This window comes from Rutilus rutilus, assembly GCF_951802725.1.
Source record: "Rutilus rutilus genome assembly, chromosome: 20".
NCBI classification, from domain to species: Eukaryota; Metazoa; Chordata; class Actinopteri; order Cypriniformes; family Leuciscidae; genus Rutilus; species Rutilus rutilus.
In genome coordinates this window covers 16,182,195-16,200,566 of record NC_140225.1, presented here as the reverse complement: position 1 = coordinate 16,200,566, position 18,372 = coordinate 16,182,195, and the positions used below count along the sequence as shown (strand labels likewise).

Sequence of the window (18,372 nt, the reverse complement as noted above, 5' to 3'; positions counted from 1 at the left end):
TATTTTGAGATTAAAGTTGAAACATTACGAGAATAAAGTCGTAATATTTTGAGAATAAAGTCAAAATTATGAGAATACAGACTTCCGTAGAAGTCTTCCTGCAAAAGGATAAATGGCTTGAATATTCGATTTCCACATGGGGCGGGCATGAATCGCGCCTTTCCACTGATTGGTCGACCAAAGATCAACCCGTGCCACTTTGGTTCTTCCATTGTTCCGTGAACAATAGAACAGAACAATAGTCCTCCACTGCTGGACGGATTCTTAAAGTGTTTGTTACAAATAATCTCTCTCTCATCCAACAACCGGACTAAGGAATACTTTGACACAAATCGCACTGGGCAGGGCCTAAAGGGTTTTCTTCTCTATAGGGATGTGTTCGACAACCTAATTGCCAGAAAAATATTAACTGATTATTTCAGAAATATGAATGTAGGTTATCTCGCATCTGCACCCCCATTACCCATCAGCCAATTTCTTTGGCACCCCACTGGTTTTATTTAGCTGTACACGGACCTCAGCTGTTTTCTCATTTTCTACTTTCAGTTTTAAATTGAAAAACGAATGAAAACGGACCAATACATGTTGCAGTGTAGTTTTAAGCTAAATGTTTGTAAAAAAAAAATATATATATATCAATAATCACACTAATCATACCAACATAAATAATCATATTCAAAATATCCCTTTAAATATCGCATTGTATATTTTGCAGGTATCATCAGCTCACCTACGCTCAGGGTCAATGGACCAGTCTCCTTCCCACTCCCAACTCCGGGGCGGCATGAAACGTTCTTGCTTCAGTTTCACCTTTCCAGTCACATCTGAAAACTTGTGCCGGCCAACTAGACCTGTGGTCCCCCACTTCCCAAAAACTTGAGCCTGGTTCTCATACTAACACAGGAGAACAGAGAGGGACCATATAGTGTTGCTAAGGGAAGTTTCACACAACAGACAGATATTTCAATATGACTGTATATATGTTTCACTTCATTGTCCACTTTTACTAACCATCTCTGCATACACACTGAATGTGCCCTCTGCGAAGCTATTGAACTTCTTCTCATGTGCAGACAGACCCAACCACATGTTCACACGCAGCTGCACAGGGATCTTGAGACCTTTGTTTTTGTCCATTGGGTACTAAAAACAATGGAAGAACCGGATTGGGAAATGTGAGCTGGAATCAAACTGGCATTGCCTGCATGTGCGTTAACTGCTATGTCTTACACACTACTCTCTTGATTCAATCAAAATGTACAAGTTATATATTTTTTCCCAGTATGTTCAACGGCTTTTAAGCTTATAATTACAAATAAGTTAAAATTCACAACAATGTTGTCAAAGACATAGCTTCACATTTATTCTTACAGTACATTATTATAAAAATGTTTTATAATTATTATACTTCCATATTATACTTAATAATAATTCATATAAATTATATTTTAAATTAATATATATATTATATATTATATATATTTAATTAATATTTAACAATGATTATTATAATATACAATATTATTAAATGAAATATATACAGTATATATATATATATATATATATATATATACACACAGCATATTATACACACATATATATATACACACAGTGGGCCCTATTTTAACGATCTGAAACGCAAGTATCAAGCGCGAAACGCAAGTAACTTTGTGGGCGGATCTCGGGCACTGTTGCTATTATACCGGCGGGATAAATGACTCTTGCGCCCAATGCAAATCTAAAATGGGTTGGTCTGAAGTAGCTACATTACTCATAGGTGTGGTTTGGGCGTAACGTGAAATAAACCAATCAGAGCGTCATCTCACATTCCCTTTAAGAGCAGGCGCGTTTGTTCCATGGCGGATTGCTATTATAACGGTGGATTTGCCAGGCACATGCAAGGAGCGGTTCACAGCTGAGGAGACCAACGTTCTCGTCAGGGCCGTAAAAGACAGAGAAGTGACATTGCATGGGGATGGGAGAAACCCACCCAAATTAGCTTCGGTTAAACAGGCGTATAATAATTTTGGTAAATGTGTAAGCTAGATTTATGCCTATTTTTTCACATCTTCATGGACACCACAATGATTTCCCTCGTGTGTTAATATTTTTCCTTGTAATTATGTATGGTTTGCAAAAATGGCAACTGCTGCGTCTGTGTGTAGATGAGAGAAGCAAAGTGTATGCGTGTTGTGCACACGCTACATTATGGCCAAGCATCCGCCCTTAAAATAGCATCTGAACGTGCCACTGAAAGCGCGCCACTGACTTTTGACTAGGTTTTTCCTGGTCTGTGGCAGAATTGTTTTCTGGAACTGCAAAATAGCACCAGGGAACATTTGCTCCGGAACACTCCTCCTCTTTTCGCTGAACCGCACCGGGAGCACAAGTTCATTCCCTAATTTACCGACGTACGTCTGTGGAGGGAAGAGTCCGCTGTGCGTCGGGTGCAAAATAGGAATGATACATGCGTCAGTGTACAAAGTCAATTGCGCTGGGTGCAAGATAGGGCCCAGTATGTTAGGGGTGTAACGGTACATGTATTCATCCAGAACATCACAGTTCGGTGCATACAGTCAGACGACGAATGCAGTACTAGTAACAGGCGATTCATGTAAATGTACCGAACTCGTATCGAACCGTGACCCCAAAACCAAGGTACGTACCGAACCGTGAATTCTGTGTATCCTGTGTACCCTTATGATGTGCCACAAATCAAAATTCCAGTTCCAATATGATCCTTTCTACTATACCTTCATGATGATGGTTTGCGTCCTGCCGCAGTACTTGCCGACAGCTTGCTCGCTTTGGGTGGAGTAGAGCACCTGATTGGCTGGGATGCGGGCGTAGGCCACACGCTTTTCTCCTCTCAGCATCCATATGATGACATCAGGCATGCTGTTCTGAGGCTGTGTTGTGTATTTAAACATACATGTTAATGTTCAAGGGCTAGTGATTATGTACATTTGACTATAATATTATTTTCATGATTTGCACATGGATATACAACATTATTTTCTGCTTACAAACTCTAAAAAGCCTTCATTAGAATTAGATTAGTGTCTAATGAGGCAGTGTCAAACCTCCTCTGTGATCTGCTGTAGTCGCTCCAGCCAGTCCTCTATATCAGCCATTGTAGCTCTAACATCAACAGCCTCCTCCCTCATGCGAATGGCCGCCTCTTTGACACTGGCCATGGTTTTATCACGCAGATTCTTGATCTGAATATCAAGCGCTGTCAGATTCGGCTTACCCTCCAAATCTGGTACCTGGTAACTGGTCAAATTAATCACATGTCATCAGGTTCAGCATTAAGTTAATCACATGTCTGACATGGTAGGCATCACTGGGCAAATAAAGTTAGTCACAAGGTGCTGTTCATTTTTACAAAATGTTTTGTTTTGGTCATAGTTCTTTTAATTTAGTCAGTATTTTTTTGTCATATTTATACATTTTAGTACCCTGGTAATCCAGAGTTCTCGCGAGAGCACAAGTTGAATTTGCTCATCGAGTTACTCTGGTGTTGAGTAATGATGCTCATTAAATATGCCCCTCTATCTGAGCTGCACCAATCACATCGGGTTATCTGATATAGGCGGGCCAGAGGCGAGATAATGACAGCGCTGCGACGTCGAAGTCAGTCATTAGTAAACATTGCAAGATGGCTATGGATGAACACCATTTGTTTGAAACGCTTTGAAACAATGAAAGATTTAGACTTGCCTCTTTCTCTAAAAGAGGAACAGAAGACGGTGCTTGAATCCTTTCCTTCCTTCCTTTCGTTCCTTTGCAGAAGGGCGTTTTTGCTGTTTTACCGACCGGATATGGTAAGTCTAATCTACCAGTTAGCTCCGCTGGTAGCTAAGCAATGTTGTGATTGGCCGTAGTGTTATCCAATTGCATGCAGTGAGATTTTCAAATGCATGCTTGGTGCCGCCCCTCGAGCTGGCCGATTTTCATTAGTCGATGCCAGACCATTAATCTTTTAGATTTAGGTCTGGATTTCCAGGCTAACATTTTAGTACATTTTATTTTAATGGTATATGGCATTTTTGGCATATCGTTTTTGAACTACGTGATTACGTAATGCATGGCGCATCACAGTGCTAGTGCAAGATGAGCATTTGTGGTTAAAAAGTATTTATATTATATTTTTTTTAGAAAATGACAGATCGTTTTGCTAGATAAGACCCTTATTCCTCGGCTGGGATCGCGTAGAGCCCTTTGAAGCTGCATTGAAACTGAAATTTGGACCTTCAAACCGTTGAACCCCATTGAAGCCCACTATATGGAGAAAAATCCTGGAATGTTTTCCTCAAAAACCTTAATTTATTTTCAACTGAAGACAGAAAGACATGAATATCTTGGATGACGTGGGGGTGATTAAATTATCAGGAAATTTTCATTCTTAAGTGAACTAATCCTTTAATTGTTTAATTAAATATCACAATGTCTCTATTTCATCTGGTCTTCATTGAAATTGACAACATTTAAAGGAACACTCCACCGTTTTTTGAAATAGGGCTTATTCACCGTCTTTCCTACATTTAGATAGGTGGGCAAACACATTTTTGTCTCAGTGCATGCATTGTTTTAGTTTGGAAGCACCACCGCTAGCTTAGCTTAGCATAATGAATGGAATCCTTTGTTGCCAGCTAGCATGTCATGAGTAAAAGTGATAAAAAATACAAAAAAACTTTTACTCATGACATGCTAGCTGGCAACAAAGGATTCCATTCATTATGCTAAGCTAAGCTATCGGTGGCGCTGCCAAACTAAAACAATGCATGCACTGAGACAAAAATGCGTTTGCCCACCTATCTAAATGTAGGAAAGATGGTGAATAAGCCCTATTTAAAAAAACGGTGGAGTGTTCCTTTAAAAAAAAAAAAAAAAAAAAAAAAATCCTATACAACAAACATTTAGTAATTTTTTGTTGTTGTTGAGACAACAGTACTTGCTCCAAGGGCAATTGTAAAAGTAATAATAAAAAGAGGGAGATAAGAAAGTTTACCCCCTGGGATATACCTGGAAAGGTCATCGATGAGTTGGGTGATAAGTTTCAGCCAATTCTCAGCTAGGCGAGAGTCAGACACTTTAGCCATTATGGCCGTCTTCAGAGAGATGATGTTAGATTGCTAAAGAAAGGCATAAAAATATGTTATTGCTCTGAATCATTTATCTGTTTGCTAAATCGCTGCACGGCATGAAGATGCATTAAAATCATACCAGTCGGTCAGAAATGTAGAGAATGATGTTCACCGCATCCAAACGATGACTTATGTCCTCCCAGAAAGATGTGAGGATAACAACTGGCTTAGAATCAGCCCAGGGCAAGTAATAATAGTGATTTCCTGTGGGAAAAACACAAAAATTATTATCAAAATAATGCAGGTCTCAGGGTTTCATGTTTGGACTATTTGTATCTGTTATGGCTCCTGGCATTATAAGAAACTCACCATCAAAAACTGCACAGCTATACTGAGTAGTGGAGGACAGAGGTTTGCATGTAGAGTCCAGTATATTTCCATAGTTTCCGATGCTGACCTCAAACTGAATAGGTTCTCCAGGTTCTTGAAGCATACAGGCACTGTGGAACACGGCACATAAGGAATACTTCCTTCTCCTCTGGTACTTCTGCACAGTAAAAGTACATAAAACAATCATTTGGAATTCTATTCTGCAAAAAATAATGATTGTGATATCATATTAATAGAAATTCCCTAGTTTTAGAAGAATGTTTTCTCCAGGATTCAACAGAGTGGAAAATGCTTGCTGTTACCTGTGTCACCAAAATCTCATCGTTTGAAATGTCTTCCACTTTCTTGTCAGTTTTGTCATCCAGTTGAGTGGAAAGCTCGATCAGAACCCTTCCCCGATAGGCGACCCCTTCACCCTAAAACACATAGATCTGGAATAACAGCTCTGACAACTACCACAGATTGTGCAACATAATAACTGAGGGTGTGAATGTAGAATGGCAGCATTTACTGTTTGCTCATTTTTTTATGCAGAGCAAACACTGCATAACAATATTATCTTCAAAGTCAAGGTGTTGCAGAGATGTTGTCCTTCTAAGATTGTTGCTGGGTTTGGCCAGTATTTATTATGTTCTATATCGTAGCTCTCACCAAAACCCCAGCACAGCATTTTTCTTTACAGCACTCACCTTGCCGTAATTCAGATCCTCGTATGGGTCAGGTAGGCCAGTAAATTCTCTTGGACTTCCATAAAGGTTAATATAACAAGGCCCAAAAGCTGGAAGAAAGCCAACCTCAGCTTCTGTGGTGTCTACTGAAAAATAATGGGTTAGAGATGCTTCGAGATGACTAATAAATCAACACAACTGAAACTTACAAAACACACAAATATCATTTTTTTAATTGACAGCATAAAGCAAATAGATTAAAGGTTAAAAAATTCGCAAAACTGACATCAATTTCACATCTTTGGAGCCTGAAGTTGATATGTCAAATGTTAAACATTAAATTGGATTATTTTACTGTTTAAGTATTTTAACATAAAAAATAATACAATTATAAGTTAAATTAAATAATATTAAAATCCATAACATTCACAATACCATTAAAGGAAGGAGGCTGTCCATTTTCTGAGTGGGATTCTGATGAAGAAATCAAGTTTTAGACAGGATGCATATTTTGCATATATATTCGACTGTAAACTTTTTTCTGAAAGTTTTGCTATTTTAAAACAAAGTTTGCAGTGTAAAAGAAAAATGTAACTGACACTTCATTAACATTCTACAGTGAAATCTATATCAATTCATTCCTGCACCTCATAAGACACAAATAAAGAATCTTACTGTACCCTCAATTTCCCCCCCAGATGAAGCTATTTTAGTCAGATTAAGGTAGGTGGTCCCAATAACATCGTTCCTTGACAGCCGATCCCTTTCAAATAGGATAGGAAAAAAATTATATTTTGAAGAGAGAGGACAGGAAAAGATTGGAAGGAAGCAGGGGACAGCAGGATTGGGATTTGACACATTACTGATTTGACATGAGCATCACAGCTCAATGTGCATGTTAGCCGACTGGTAGGTCACAGCACCAACATATATTTAAGATTATTATACACTACTGTTCAAAACGTTTACACTGGGTAACACTTCATTTCGATTGTCCACTTTAGACATTCTACTAACTATAAGTAATTTTGCAACTACATGTCAACTACCAGTCATTAGAGTATTAGTAGACTGTCTGTTTAATATCTGCTAACATTTATATATGCTCCCCCAACAAACATTCTACTGACCATAAATATCTTTGCAACTACAATTCAACTTATTCTACTAACTCAAACCCTAACCTAACAGTCTACTAGAGTCTACTAATACTCTAATGAGAGTTGGTTGACATGTAGTTGCAAGTTACTTGTAGTTAGTAGAATGTCTGAAGTGGACCATCGAAATAACGTGTAACCTTACAGGGTAACAAAAGATTTTTTATTTATTTTGAGTTTTCTATTCATCAAAAAATCCTGAAAGAAATCTACAAATATATTTGCCATTACAGGAATATATTTTAAAATATAAAACACTTATTTGAAATGGTACTGATATTTCACAATGTATATACTGTTTTCACTGTTTTTTGATCAAATAAATGTAGTTGTTGTAAGCATAAGGGACTTCTTTCAAAAACATTAAAAATCTTACAGACCCAAAACTTTTGAATGGTAGTGTATATATATATACATGTCAGCTCTGTAAAATGATTAGTCATATAAAGAACTTACCAGTCAAAGGCAGTGAGCTTGATACGTTCACACATTGATGGGAACTAAAAGGAAAGATCAAAGAGATATAGTCATTTTTGCATGGAAATTGTCACAATTTAATTACTTGAATTTTATATTAGTATTATATAATAATTAATTTTTATTAACCTATTAACAAAGTACCAGGTTATCACCCTTCTTACCTTAACCTGCAGGTGAATCAGCTGATTCCATTCTGGATTGGCATTCTTCTCTACAATCTTTGTACATACCTTAAAAAAAAAAAAAAAGAAGAAGCAAGTCATCACAATCCTTTACCAATCACACCGATTCTTCTACAATAAACATTGATTCTTTTTAGTTTTTACCTTTTTGCCAGCAAAATTTACTTCTAGAAAAGGATCCACCAAATTTTTCTTTTCTTCTGTTCCGCCAAATAAGTGCTTTACCGTCTGTGCAAATGCATCATCCACTGAACATGATGTGAAAAAAGTAGCATGTTACTGACAATGAGAATAGAACTGGCAGTATATAGAATTGCAGTGGTGTGTTGCTGTCATGATTACTCTGTGGCATGTCCTCAGCTCGGTAGATTTTCAGACTCAGCGTAGCCCATCGTAAAGCAACTCCAGCTGGCAGCAGCAAGTTACTTTCAATGTCATCCTGTTCCTCATTGGCTTCTCGTTTTTCCACCTGACCAACAAGTTAACTCAAACTCAGATCGCCTAAGGTGCAACTGTACTATATGTCAGACTCTTGGCTCTGACAAATGAATTCAATTCTAAATGGTGAAACTGCCAGTTGTAAAACAGAGTGAACTGTTCCTGAAAATGCCTGACAATTCTTTTAAACTTTCAGAGTGGCATGTACTTAGGAACTTACCGGAAGCTCGTCTCCGGTGCCAACTATGAACATGCTGACTTTCAGGTATCCTTTGGCTCCAGAAATGGAGTCATCTGGGTCACTTAGAAGCAGCCACTTCCTCATAATTGCATGGCCTGACAGGGACACACCACAGATTAGCAAATAAAAAACATTACACAAATATGAATATGTAATGGTGTGACAATGCTTAAACTGTTTAACCATTACACAAATTTGTATTGTGTTGCATAGCACAATATAACAGTTTGTGATCCAACAGCCAAACTCTTCACATACCAGGCTCATCGTAGACATAGCCAACATCCAGCTGTTAAAACAGTGTTTGAAAGAGTTTATAAAGACGCACACTCAAACATCAAAGTACTCTTCACAAATGCTTGCTATGAGCACATGGTAAATATATTCAAATGACATTAGGATTGTGTGGATTATATGAAAGCGTACCTTAAACTCCCCCATAAGACTATCTGCTCTCAGGGAGTAGGCATTATACACCTGGATGAGAGAAATATATCTATTATTAGACATACAATAAAAAAGCTGCAACCATAATCTATGAACTGAAGTGCAAACTCTCTCAGCAGCAAATATAAAATGATATTAAAATACATATATTTATTTAATGTGATTTGCACAAGGAGACATGTTCCTGGATCCTCATGCTGAGTTGATCCAGAAACAACATTGTTTTCAACCAATCAGAGTCCTTATAGTCCAGTCATTTTATGAAAAAAGGTTGAACAAATTGCAACAGAAGCAAACTCAACTGATTTTGTATCCTCAAAAAAAAAAGTCCCGAAGAATCCCATTAGGGGAAAGTTTAGAAAAAGACCCAAATATAGCCTATTCATACGCCTATTCATTCTTTTTCTCACGTGAATAGGGTAAAAATTTCAACCTTTAGATATCACCATGAAAATTATTGAGTTGATTACTTACATCAAGACAAACAAAAAATGTATTACAGGTTTTTTTAAATGGTAACAGTAAAATACTTAATGTTAAGGTCTGAATGGAACCCATTTAGGCTGCCCATGAGCATTAATACAGAGGCAGGAATAAGTACTTTAGAAACCAGCCTTTATTAATGTTTAAGAGATGGGGTTTGGGGCTGGGTCCGTGGGACTGTTTCAGGGGGACGAGTCTTAGGGAAGAACAGGAGACAATGGTAAGGAGAATGCAGAAGACAAAAGGTAGGCAAAATAAAAAGTGAATCCCCTGAAACAGTCCCACAGATCCAGCCCCAAACCCCATCTCTGCAATAATAATTAATAAAGGCTGTTTTAAAGTACTTCTTCCTGCCTCTATGTATTAATGCTCATGGGTAGCCTAAATGGGTTCCATCCAGACCTTAACATTAAGTATTTTACTGTTATGTGTCAACAAGATTCAACAAGACATTTTCACCTGGCTAGACCCAATGTTTAGACCTGTTGTGGTATTTATGCAAATTAGCACATACGTAATTAGATTATGCACCGTTTGTCCATGTTAACAAACAATTTAAAAAAACTTGTAATAAATTTTTTGTTTGTCTTGATGTAAGTAATCAACTCAGTAATTTTCATGGTGATATCTAAAGGTTAAAATGTTTACCCTATTCACGTGAGAAAAAGAATAAATAGGCGTATGAATAGGCTATATATGGGTCTTTTCCGAAACTTTCCCCTAATGGAATTTTTTCCTTACTCAGGACATATTGAGGATACAAAATCAGTTGAGTTTGCTTCTGTTGCAATTTGTTCAAGGTTGACCCCCATTTTGGCTTAAAATGACTGGACTATTAGGGTCAGTTGATAGAATGCTACTCAAGGAACATGTCTTCTTGTGGGGATTGTGTTGTGCCAGGACCATATCAAGACCCATCTTACCCGGATCATGATGCTCTCATCAAAAAGCTCAGAAGGCAGCATGTTGACATTGTAGAAGAAAATCTGCGGAAATTAAATCATATTCACAACAGAGTGGACAAAAAGTAAATCTCAGTCTAAAGTTGAGGTTAAAGAAGCCTCAACTGAACTTTTGTGTGAATTGTGAAATTAATAGATTGTAGACTCACTGAGGCAAGTGTGAGATAGACAGAAATATCAGGACAAAAGGAAGAAAATGGGCCAGCAGGTTTTTTAGCCAAAACAGGTGCAGTGCAGAGTGAAGCGGAGCAGACATAAGTCATGAAGCAGTCCAGAGAAAGAAAGGTTTCTCTCTAGTCTAGGAAAAACAATCTAGTGACCAAAAACAAGGCAATATGTATTTTTTTAACAGGAAGTCAGATGGGCTCAATGAAAAGCAAAATACCTCATCAAAGAACGGATTGTTTCCTCTTCGAATCCTTGTTCTGTGTGTCTGTCCGCACACACTTACTTTGGTGACTGGCTTTATGTTATTGCCAGGTAACTGTCGACCCTCAATTACTCGAATACGAATCTAAGTGAAAACAATGTTAATGGATTAAAGCCCTAAAAGCTCACCGACCTTTCAGATATGACATTTAGTAATAAGAACACATACCTGGAAATCTTGGGGTTTGTTGGCCAGAGCTTTTTGCCTCTTCCGAGTTGTACGAACCATCTTTTTTGAGTCTTTTCTTCCAGGCTGTCCAGAGGGAGAGACTCCAGGTGCACCTGGCTCGGTCACATCACCTACATCTTCATCACTATCAACACCTTTCTCCTCTTCACCAACTAAAAGCAAAGCCAACAGATATATACTGTATGTATATATGTATATATATATATATATATATATATATATATATATATATATGTTATACAGGATATGTAAAAAATTACATATTATGGATTTATGTGAGGATTGTTTGAAGTTCATCTAAAATTTAAGTTGTTATATTTTTTGAAGCCTAATAAATTTTTTTTTTTTTAAAGGGGGCGGGGGATAATTTTCATCCAGACATCAATAGCTGTATTAGTATCAGTGATACTGACCTTCATTCATAAAAAGATGCCATTAAACAAGTATTATGCTGTCTTGATGTTGTCTCTACATTAATTAATATAATTATAAATAAATATATAAAAATAACATAGAAAACAATACACATTAATATTAATTATTAATATTACAGACACATTAGAATAGAATAGAATAGAATAGAATAGAATAGAATAGAATAGAATAGAATAGAATTTGGTTCATTAAAAAAACAATAAGAGCGTGAAACATTTCTTATCTTTTTTTTGCACCCCCCCACCTTTAAGACCTTAAGATATAAATGACTGTTGCTGACTTCAAATAACAAAGCCCTGCCAATATGCTGAATACTGTATAGGTGTTGATATGTAAATGTGGGCAGTTACATGTTAATGTCTTGATCCAGTTTTGACGTCAATATTGTAATCATTTCTGTATGACCTAGCTTTTCAGTTTGGTTATGATATGAATCATTATTATTGTTCGGCACACAGACTCAATGTGGCAGCGTCCTTTTTTTTTTTTTTGGGTGATCCATTTTCTGTCACTCATTTGCATCAATCATTTCCATACTGTATGTAAACACAAAGGCCTACAATCTTCCTGAAGCTCTGTAGGGCAATCTATCTCAACTGGTTAAAAAAAGAAGAACAGCTTATGTAGGCCAGTAAGATGTAAGAAAATCGAAATAACCTGCAGTATCTCCAGTGTGGGCATCTCCGATGTTCTGATCATTTGGGTTTGGGACGGTACTTGCAGGTGGCTCATAACCAATTGTTAAACTGATAGTTGCCTAAAGTAGTAAATGCAGAGAAATACAGTTAGAACAGTTATTTTAAGTTAGTAAACATCATTATTTTTATTTTAGTTGATCCATGCTGTACAAAAACAAAAACAAATATTGTACCCCAATTTCCTGTTTCTTCTCATTAATGAGAGGAATGTTCTTGGAAGGAAGAGATCTGGTCTGACCAGCAGCCAATTCTTTAAGAAAGATCTTTGTAGAACCAATAAATCTAGAAAGCAGAAGAAAATAATACTAAACAGGGAAGAAAACTTCATTTTTACACAAATTGGAAAGTGTTTATGCAACTCTGTGCTTTTGTTGGTACTGTTGTATATAGAGTACATAATTACATTATGAAAACTTCCACTTCACACACTGTTCCTTTGACATTGTTTCACTACTTAAAATCAAAAATAGGGGGGAAACTCTGATGAGATTTTGGAAATGTATATTGCATTATTCGGTTTCACTTCAGCTTTTCTCACCCTGGAGAAGTTCAGACAAAACTCTCTGAGAAAAAGTTCACAAAGACACCTGAAAGAGACCATTTGTAGTTTTGCAATGGCTGGTGAATCAGGGTGACACAGCAACAGGACTTATCTTGGGCTCAACCACCACATTTCAACATGAAGGAAATGTCAAGGATCAGTCATCAGTATTATAGCCTACTTATTCCACAACATTAGGAATTTTAGATTCAGACATGTTTTCTAAATTTAGAAAACATGTCTGAATCTAAAATTCCTTCAAGAAGAATTCAAAACTTTGTTTTTGTCTTTGACTAAAGACTAATGGTGCGTTCAAGTCATCTCGTATAGATCGTATTTACGAGTTGAATGCACATGAACGCCACCACAATGTCGTAAATACCAGTGGGGAGCTCGGGATTTTCTTTAAGCCCCGATCTGTACGAGTTGGGGGCGTGTCAGTGAGAAACATGGCGGAATCAATGAATGCAACGTCTGTAGTTGAGCAAAGTGATAGTAAAATATATCACAATACTTACAGGTATTGCAGTGACATTGTAAGGCTTTTTCATAAGCTCTCTGCACAAAATATGATATAGCCTACTTGTAATATAACAATTATATATACTAATTATATAATGATACAGTTAATTTACATTGGCCTCATAAGTTAATTAAAAACATAAAAAGAAAAACACACCCGATGCGCATTCTTTGTTCTTCATTTTCTATAAGCAGAGTTAACAAAACTTGCTATATTTTCGTGTTATTCATTAAAAGAAGGTACACCACCATCTTGCTCCGACGAAACTGACTTGAACGCACCTCACGTCGTCAACACGACTTCCCACCTCGTACGTACGAAATTCCCAGGAGGACTTGAACGCACCATAAGTTTCATGTAACAAAGTTCGGGAGGAGCACGTTCAGGTAATCAACCAATCAGCACAAGAGGAAGCCGGTATAACTATAGCCTTCCCTCACCTCTGTAGGGGAGAGCGGGGCTGGTTGGGTCAAGGGTTGGTTGGCACACAGTTCAATTCCAGTATACTAGAGGGCATTGCCACAAAAATATGACATTAAAATGACTGCCCTCTTGACCTGAACACACCCATTTACTAAAATCATCAAACTGTCACTAACTGTTGAGGTGAGGATAACTTTTCTATTTTACTGTGTTAAAACAAAAAAATAGGCTAACCACTAAATAGGCTACATTTTAGAACTATGATAGAGATATATAAAATGTAAGGATTTCAGTTGATATAGATAGGATCAGCTATATTTTGATATGAAATTTAAAAGTCTCTGATGAGTGATGCTATGTGGCTAACATAATTTTAGTAAAGAGGTGTGTCCTAATGTGGGTGGGGTTGGTTGGCACACTGATTTGGGGGTTGGTTGACACATGTGCCAACCAAGCCCATCATAGCCAATTGGTTATAAATGTATTAATTTATGCATTTTACATATGTTAAAACATAATATTTTATAATATATATATATAATACACACACACATATATATATATATATATATATATATATATGATATTATTAAATATTATGTTATTATTATGTTATTATTATATAATATATCATATATAGGGCTATATTATATTACATACATATATATATATATATATATATATATATATATATATATATATATATATATATATATATATATATATATATATATATATATATATATGTAATACAGTATATAGTAGCCCTATATATTATATATTATATAATAATAACATATTTAATAATATCATATAAATATATAGGCTATATATATACAGTATATATATATATATATATATATATATATATATATATACATCATCATATTATTAAATTATTAATATTATTATATGTTGTATATTTATAAATATAATAACTGTCTGGGGTGTCTTAAGAGAATAGTCGGCCTGGGGAAGTTTTGCTTCAGTGCCACTCATACACAAACACACACACATATACTATACAAACTGTATTTGTTTTTGATTTGGTTAAAAATGGGCAGAAATTCTGTTGAATGTTATTCTGCTTCTGGTTTGAATTAAACGCTCAAGTTCTTTATATTTGTCACCTCATTCTTTGTAACTTATAGCATCTGTGCCAACCAACCCCATTGCATGTGCCAACTAACCCCCATACTGGGGCTGGTTGGCACAAGTGCCAACTAACCCCCATACTGGGGCTGGTTGGCACAAGTGCACAACATCACTTTAATGATGAATAAAAAAAATTTTGGAATCATTTGTGAACATTAAATGTATCTATTGAGTAGCTGAGATCTTAACCTTTCAGTTGTTACTGGTTAGACTATTTTAACATATAGCATGACTGAGAAATATGACAGAGAGTGAAAAGTGTGCCAACCAACCCCGCTCTCCCCTACTACAGTTTCACAGCATCCCTCCACCACCCCATCACCTCACTCTTGACTGGTTTCTATCCCAGTAAAAGGAGGAGTACTCTGGGTTCGGGCCAAATTTCGACCTCGGAGCCCTCTCCTGGACAGCACGCCAAATACGCATAAATTATAGGGGTGTAACGATTCATCAACTAGCCTACATCGATGTATCGATTTATATTCTTAATGATCCAACTACATCGATCTGTGCTCGGCAAGTTATATCGATCTAGACATATATCGATCTAACATCGCTTTAAAAGGTCGATTGTATCGATACTATGAAATAACGCATTGGATTTAACCACGTCAGACTTTATAAGGATGTTTTTTTCTTAGCACTTTTAATGATAAAGGCGTTAAACATTACTCGATTCAGTCTGCCTATCTGTGACGTGATCGCCATGCGTGACGCGCCAGCAGCAGCGCGAAGACAACAAGCAGCGTAAAGTCTCTCACCTAAGAAAAACGGACTTTCCTGTCCTCTCTCAGCCGCTATACTGCAGTCGCACGCACTCTTCAATTGCACGCGCAAATGCGGCGGCGCGCGCTGCAGGCTTATATCGTTTCACTAGCCTATATATAAAGCACAAAATAAACAAGCATGCAACGTCGTTACGTTTTAAATTAGAAAAAACGTGTTGTCCAGATTCAGTATGTGCGGTCAGATGTTGTCAGGCTATATGTCCGTGTCATTATTCTATCATTATTTTCATAACTTGTAACGAAATAAAGTCTCTCACCTCAGAAAAACGAAATCTCATGTCCTGTCATCCTTACTGTGCTCGTAGCGTGCACTCTTTAATTGCACGCGCATAATTAATTGATAGCCTACCTGATTCCCTTTCAAGAATTTTTTGCTAAAAAGTCACTGAATCGATTTCAAGTCACTGAATCGTATCGAATCGTATCGTTCTAAATGAACCAGTATCGTCCTTGAATCGTATCGACAACCACGAATCGCGATACGAATCGAATCGTTGTTAAAACTAATCGTTACACCCCTAAATTACTACATCTGATTTCATGTACATGTGAACTGTGAAAAATAATTTACTTCTTTTATCAATAAAAATACATTCACTACCGTTCAAAAGTTCATAGTTTTTTAATGCTTTACAAATAAGTATTTTATGCTCACCAAGGCTGCATTTATTTAATAAAAATACAGCAAAAAAAACATTAATATTGTGAAATATTATTACAACTCAAAACAACTCTTTTGAATTTGAATATTTGAAAATGTAATGTATTTCTGAGCTGGCAAAACTGAATTTTCATTGTTCATGCATACTTCAGTCTTCGGTGTCGCAAGATCTTTTTAGAAATCATTCTAACATGCTGATTTGGTGCTCACGTATCATTTCTCATTATTATAAAAGTTTCAAAAGGTTGTACTGCTTGATGTTTTTGTGGAAACAGAGCAACATTTTTGCAGTTTCCTTCAACAGAATTTATTTGGAATAGAAATCTTTTGTAAAATAATAAATGTATTTACTGTGACTTTCAACTAATTTAAAGACCCCCTGTGGTGAAAATCAAGTTTTTATTTGATTTATGTCTACTTGGTGTTTTTAATATGCTTTAAGACAAAGCATGTTCAAATGCATAAGTCAGGGTTTCTCAAACTCGGTCCTGGAGGGCCACTGTCCTGCACAGTTTAGCTCCAACCCTGATCAAACACACCTAGCTATGAGTTTCTAGTGATCCTGAAGACAGCTCAGGTGTGTTTGATCAGGGTTGGAGCTAAACTGTGCAGGACAGTGGCCCTCCAGGACCGAGTTTGAGAAACCCTGGCATAAGTCATCATTGCAAGTATTTTTTCTTTAAAACCGCAGTGAACCAAAGACAGTCTAAAAAATATGAAAAATCAGGTACAAAAAAGTTTAAAGTTGTTCAAAGAGTTTCTAAGGATGCTGATTTTTACAAGGCAGCTGTCTGACTCTGGGATGGCGAAAAGGAACATGGTTTTTTGTAACATTAGCAACACATTATTAGCTATTTAATAACAGTCAAGCAAAAGGCTAATATTAATTACCGTTATGTGTCCGACATTGTAAAAAGCGATACATAAAACGCATTACCATTCTGATACATTGACTTGTAGATTATAATTCACTCTTCCACTTCTTAATCAGTTTCCGGTTCAAACTATGGCTGAATTAAACCAGTAGTTCGACTTGCATTGTGCAGCGTTTACCACAGTAAAGTTGAATGAGTGGATCAGGTAGTGAGTGGAGGCGGGGCTCATTTGCATAGTCATGGCTCCGCTCAGAGCGTCGCATAGACTGTGCAAACTGTGCAACCGCACAGGGCCTCGCGCCACTAGGGGGCCTCGCAATCCTGCTGTTTTTTTGTTTTTTGTTTTTTTTTTACATATTTTTTTGTTGTTGTCCCCACCACTTTTTAAAACATCTCGCGGCACGAATATAACAATTCTACAAATAAAACATCTCCAGTTAACTGGCAGAGAATTCATTTCGTTCGTTTTTTAAATAAGAGATGATCTAGCGCTGAAATGTTTTTTTAAATCAAGTGATCAAAGTGCTCGTTGCCGCTGCGATCAGTGGGCGGATACAGTGTTTTCTCGTGTGGCTCGCGCACACACCGCACTAACTTCACTCGGACGCGCGCTTCAATCCGTTGCGAATACTGTCTTCGTTCTGGTGAAATCACCAAACATAATGCACACAAATGTGTCCCTGCTTGATATACAATCACTGATGAACATAATCGGTTTTAATGAGGGAAAAAACTATACGAAAAAAAATACTATCCGAGGGCGGACTAGAACCGAAAATCTCTCATACGATAGGCGAAAGTTCTTCCACTGGACCATTAAGATACACGTCTTAACATAGGCGGATCTATGTATATATTCACATGAAAATTCTCGAGCTGATTTGATGTAAAGCCGCTCGTTGCACATTTTTTTTCCCTCTGAAATAAATAGCAAAAAGTCATAGCTGACTCTGAGACTATGTGCATGATTATGCTGTATTATTTTACTTGATAAAAACGTATTGCAGCGAGGTTATGCGTGCAATAGAACTAGAACAGCTACGTCCGTGTGTCATGCGCAATTGAGCATCCACATCAAAGAGCAGGGCCTCGCATTTCAAGTTCGCACAGGGCCTC

At 36.9% G+C, this 18,372-nt stretch overlaps 1 protein-coding gene across 3 annotated transcripts in view; it reads right to left on the bottom strand.

Annotated features, from left to right (window-relative positions):
- Positions 1 to 18,372, bottom strand: part of myofl (myoferlin like) — a 35,145-nt gene that overhangs the window by 13,729 nt on the left and 3,044 nt on the right. The window contains exons 4-26 of one of the 3 annotated variants that reach the window (XM_084391797.1): positions 12,464 to 12,572; positions 12,250 to 12,349; positions 11,137 to 11,309; positions 10,924 to 11,052; positions 10,500 to 10,562; positions 9,073 to 9,123; positions 8,905 to 8,935; positions 8,626 to 8,741; positions 8,310 to 8,436; positions 8,112 to 8,215; positions 7,947 to 8,015; positions 7,762 to 7,805; positions 6,829 to 6,911; positions 6,584 to 6,622; positions 6,170 to 6,294; positions 5,783 to 5,896; positions 5,460 to 5,637; positions 5,230 to 5,354; positions 5,029 to 5,138; positions 3,084 to 3,276; positions 2,754 to 2,909; positions 1,012 to 1,143; positions 731 to 894 (exon numbers count right to left, since the gene is read on the bottom strand). In XM_084391797.1, coding sequence (XP_084247923.1) covers positions 731 to 894; positions 1,012 to 1,143; positions 2,754 to 2,909; positions 3,084 to 3,276; positions 5,029 to 5,138; positions 5,230 to 5,354; positions 5,460 to 5,637; positions 5,783 to 5,896; positions 6,170 to 6,294; positions 6,584 to 6,622; positions 6,829 to 6,911; positions 7,762 to 7,805; positions 7,947 to 8,015; positions 8,112 to 8,215; positions 8,310 to 8,436; positions 8,626 to 8,741; positions 8,905 to 8,935; positions 9,073 to 9,123; positions 10,500 to 10,562; positions 10,924 to 11,052; positions 11,137 to 11,309; positions 12,250 to 12,349; positions 12,464 to 12,572 — 2,535 coding nt within the window. The remainder of the gene's footprint in view (positions 1 to 730; positions 895 to 1,011; positions 1,144 to 2,753; positions 2,910 to 3,083; positions 3,277 to 5,028; positions 5,139 to 5,229; positions 5,355 to 5,459; positions 5,638 to 5,782; positions 5,897 to 6,169; positions 6,295 to 6,583; positions 6,623 to 6,828; positions 6,912 to 7,761; positions 7,806 to 7,946; positions 8,016 to 8,111; positions 8,216 to 8,309; positions 8,437 to 8,625; positions 8,742 to 8,904; positions 8,936 to 9,072; positions 9,124 to 10,499; positions 10,563 to 10,923; positions 11,053 to 11,136; positions 11,310 to 12,249; positions 12,350 to 12,463; positions 12,573 to 18,372) is intronic. The other 2 variants (XM_084391798.1, XM_084391799.1) reach the window with 2 other exon arrangements.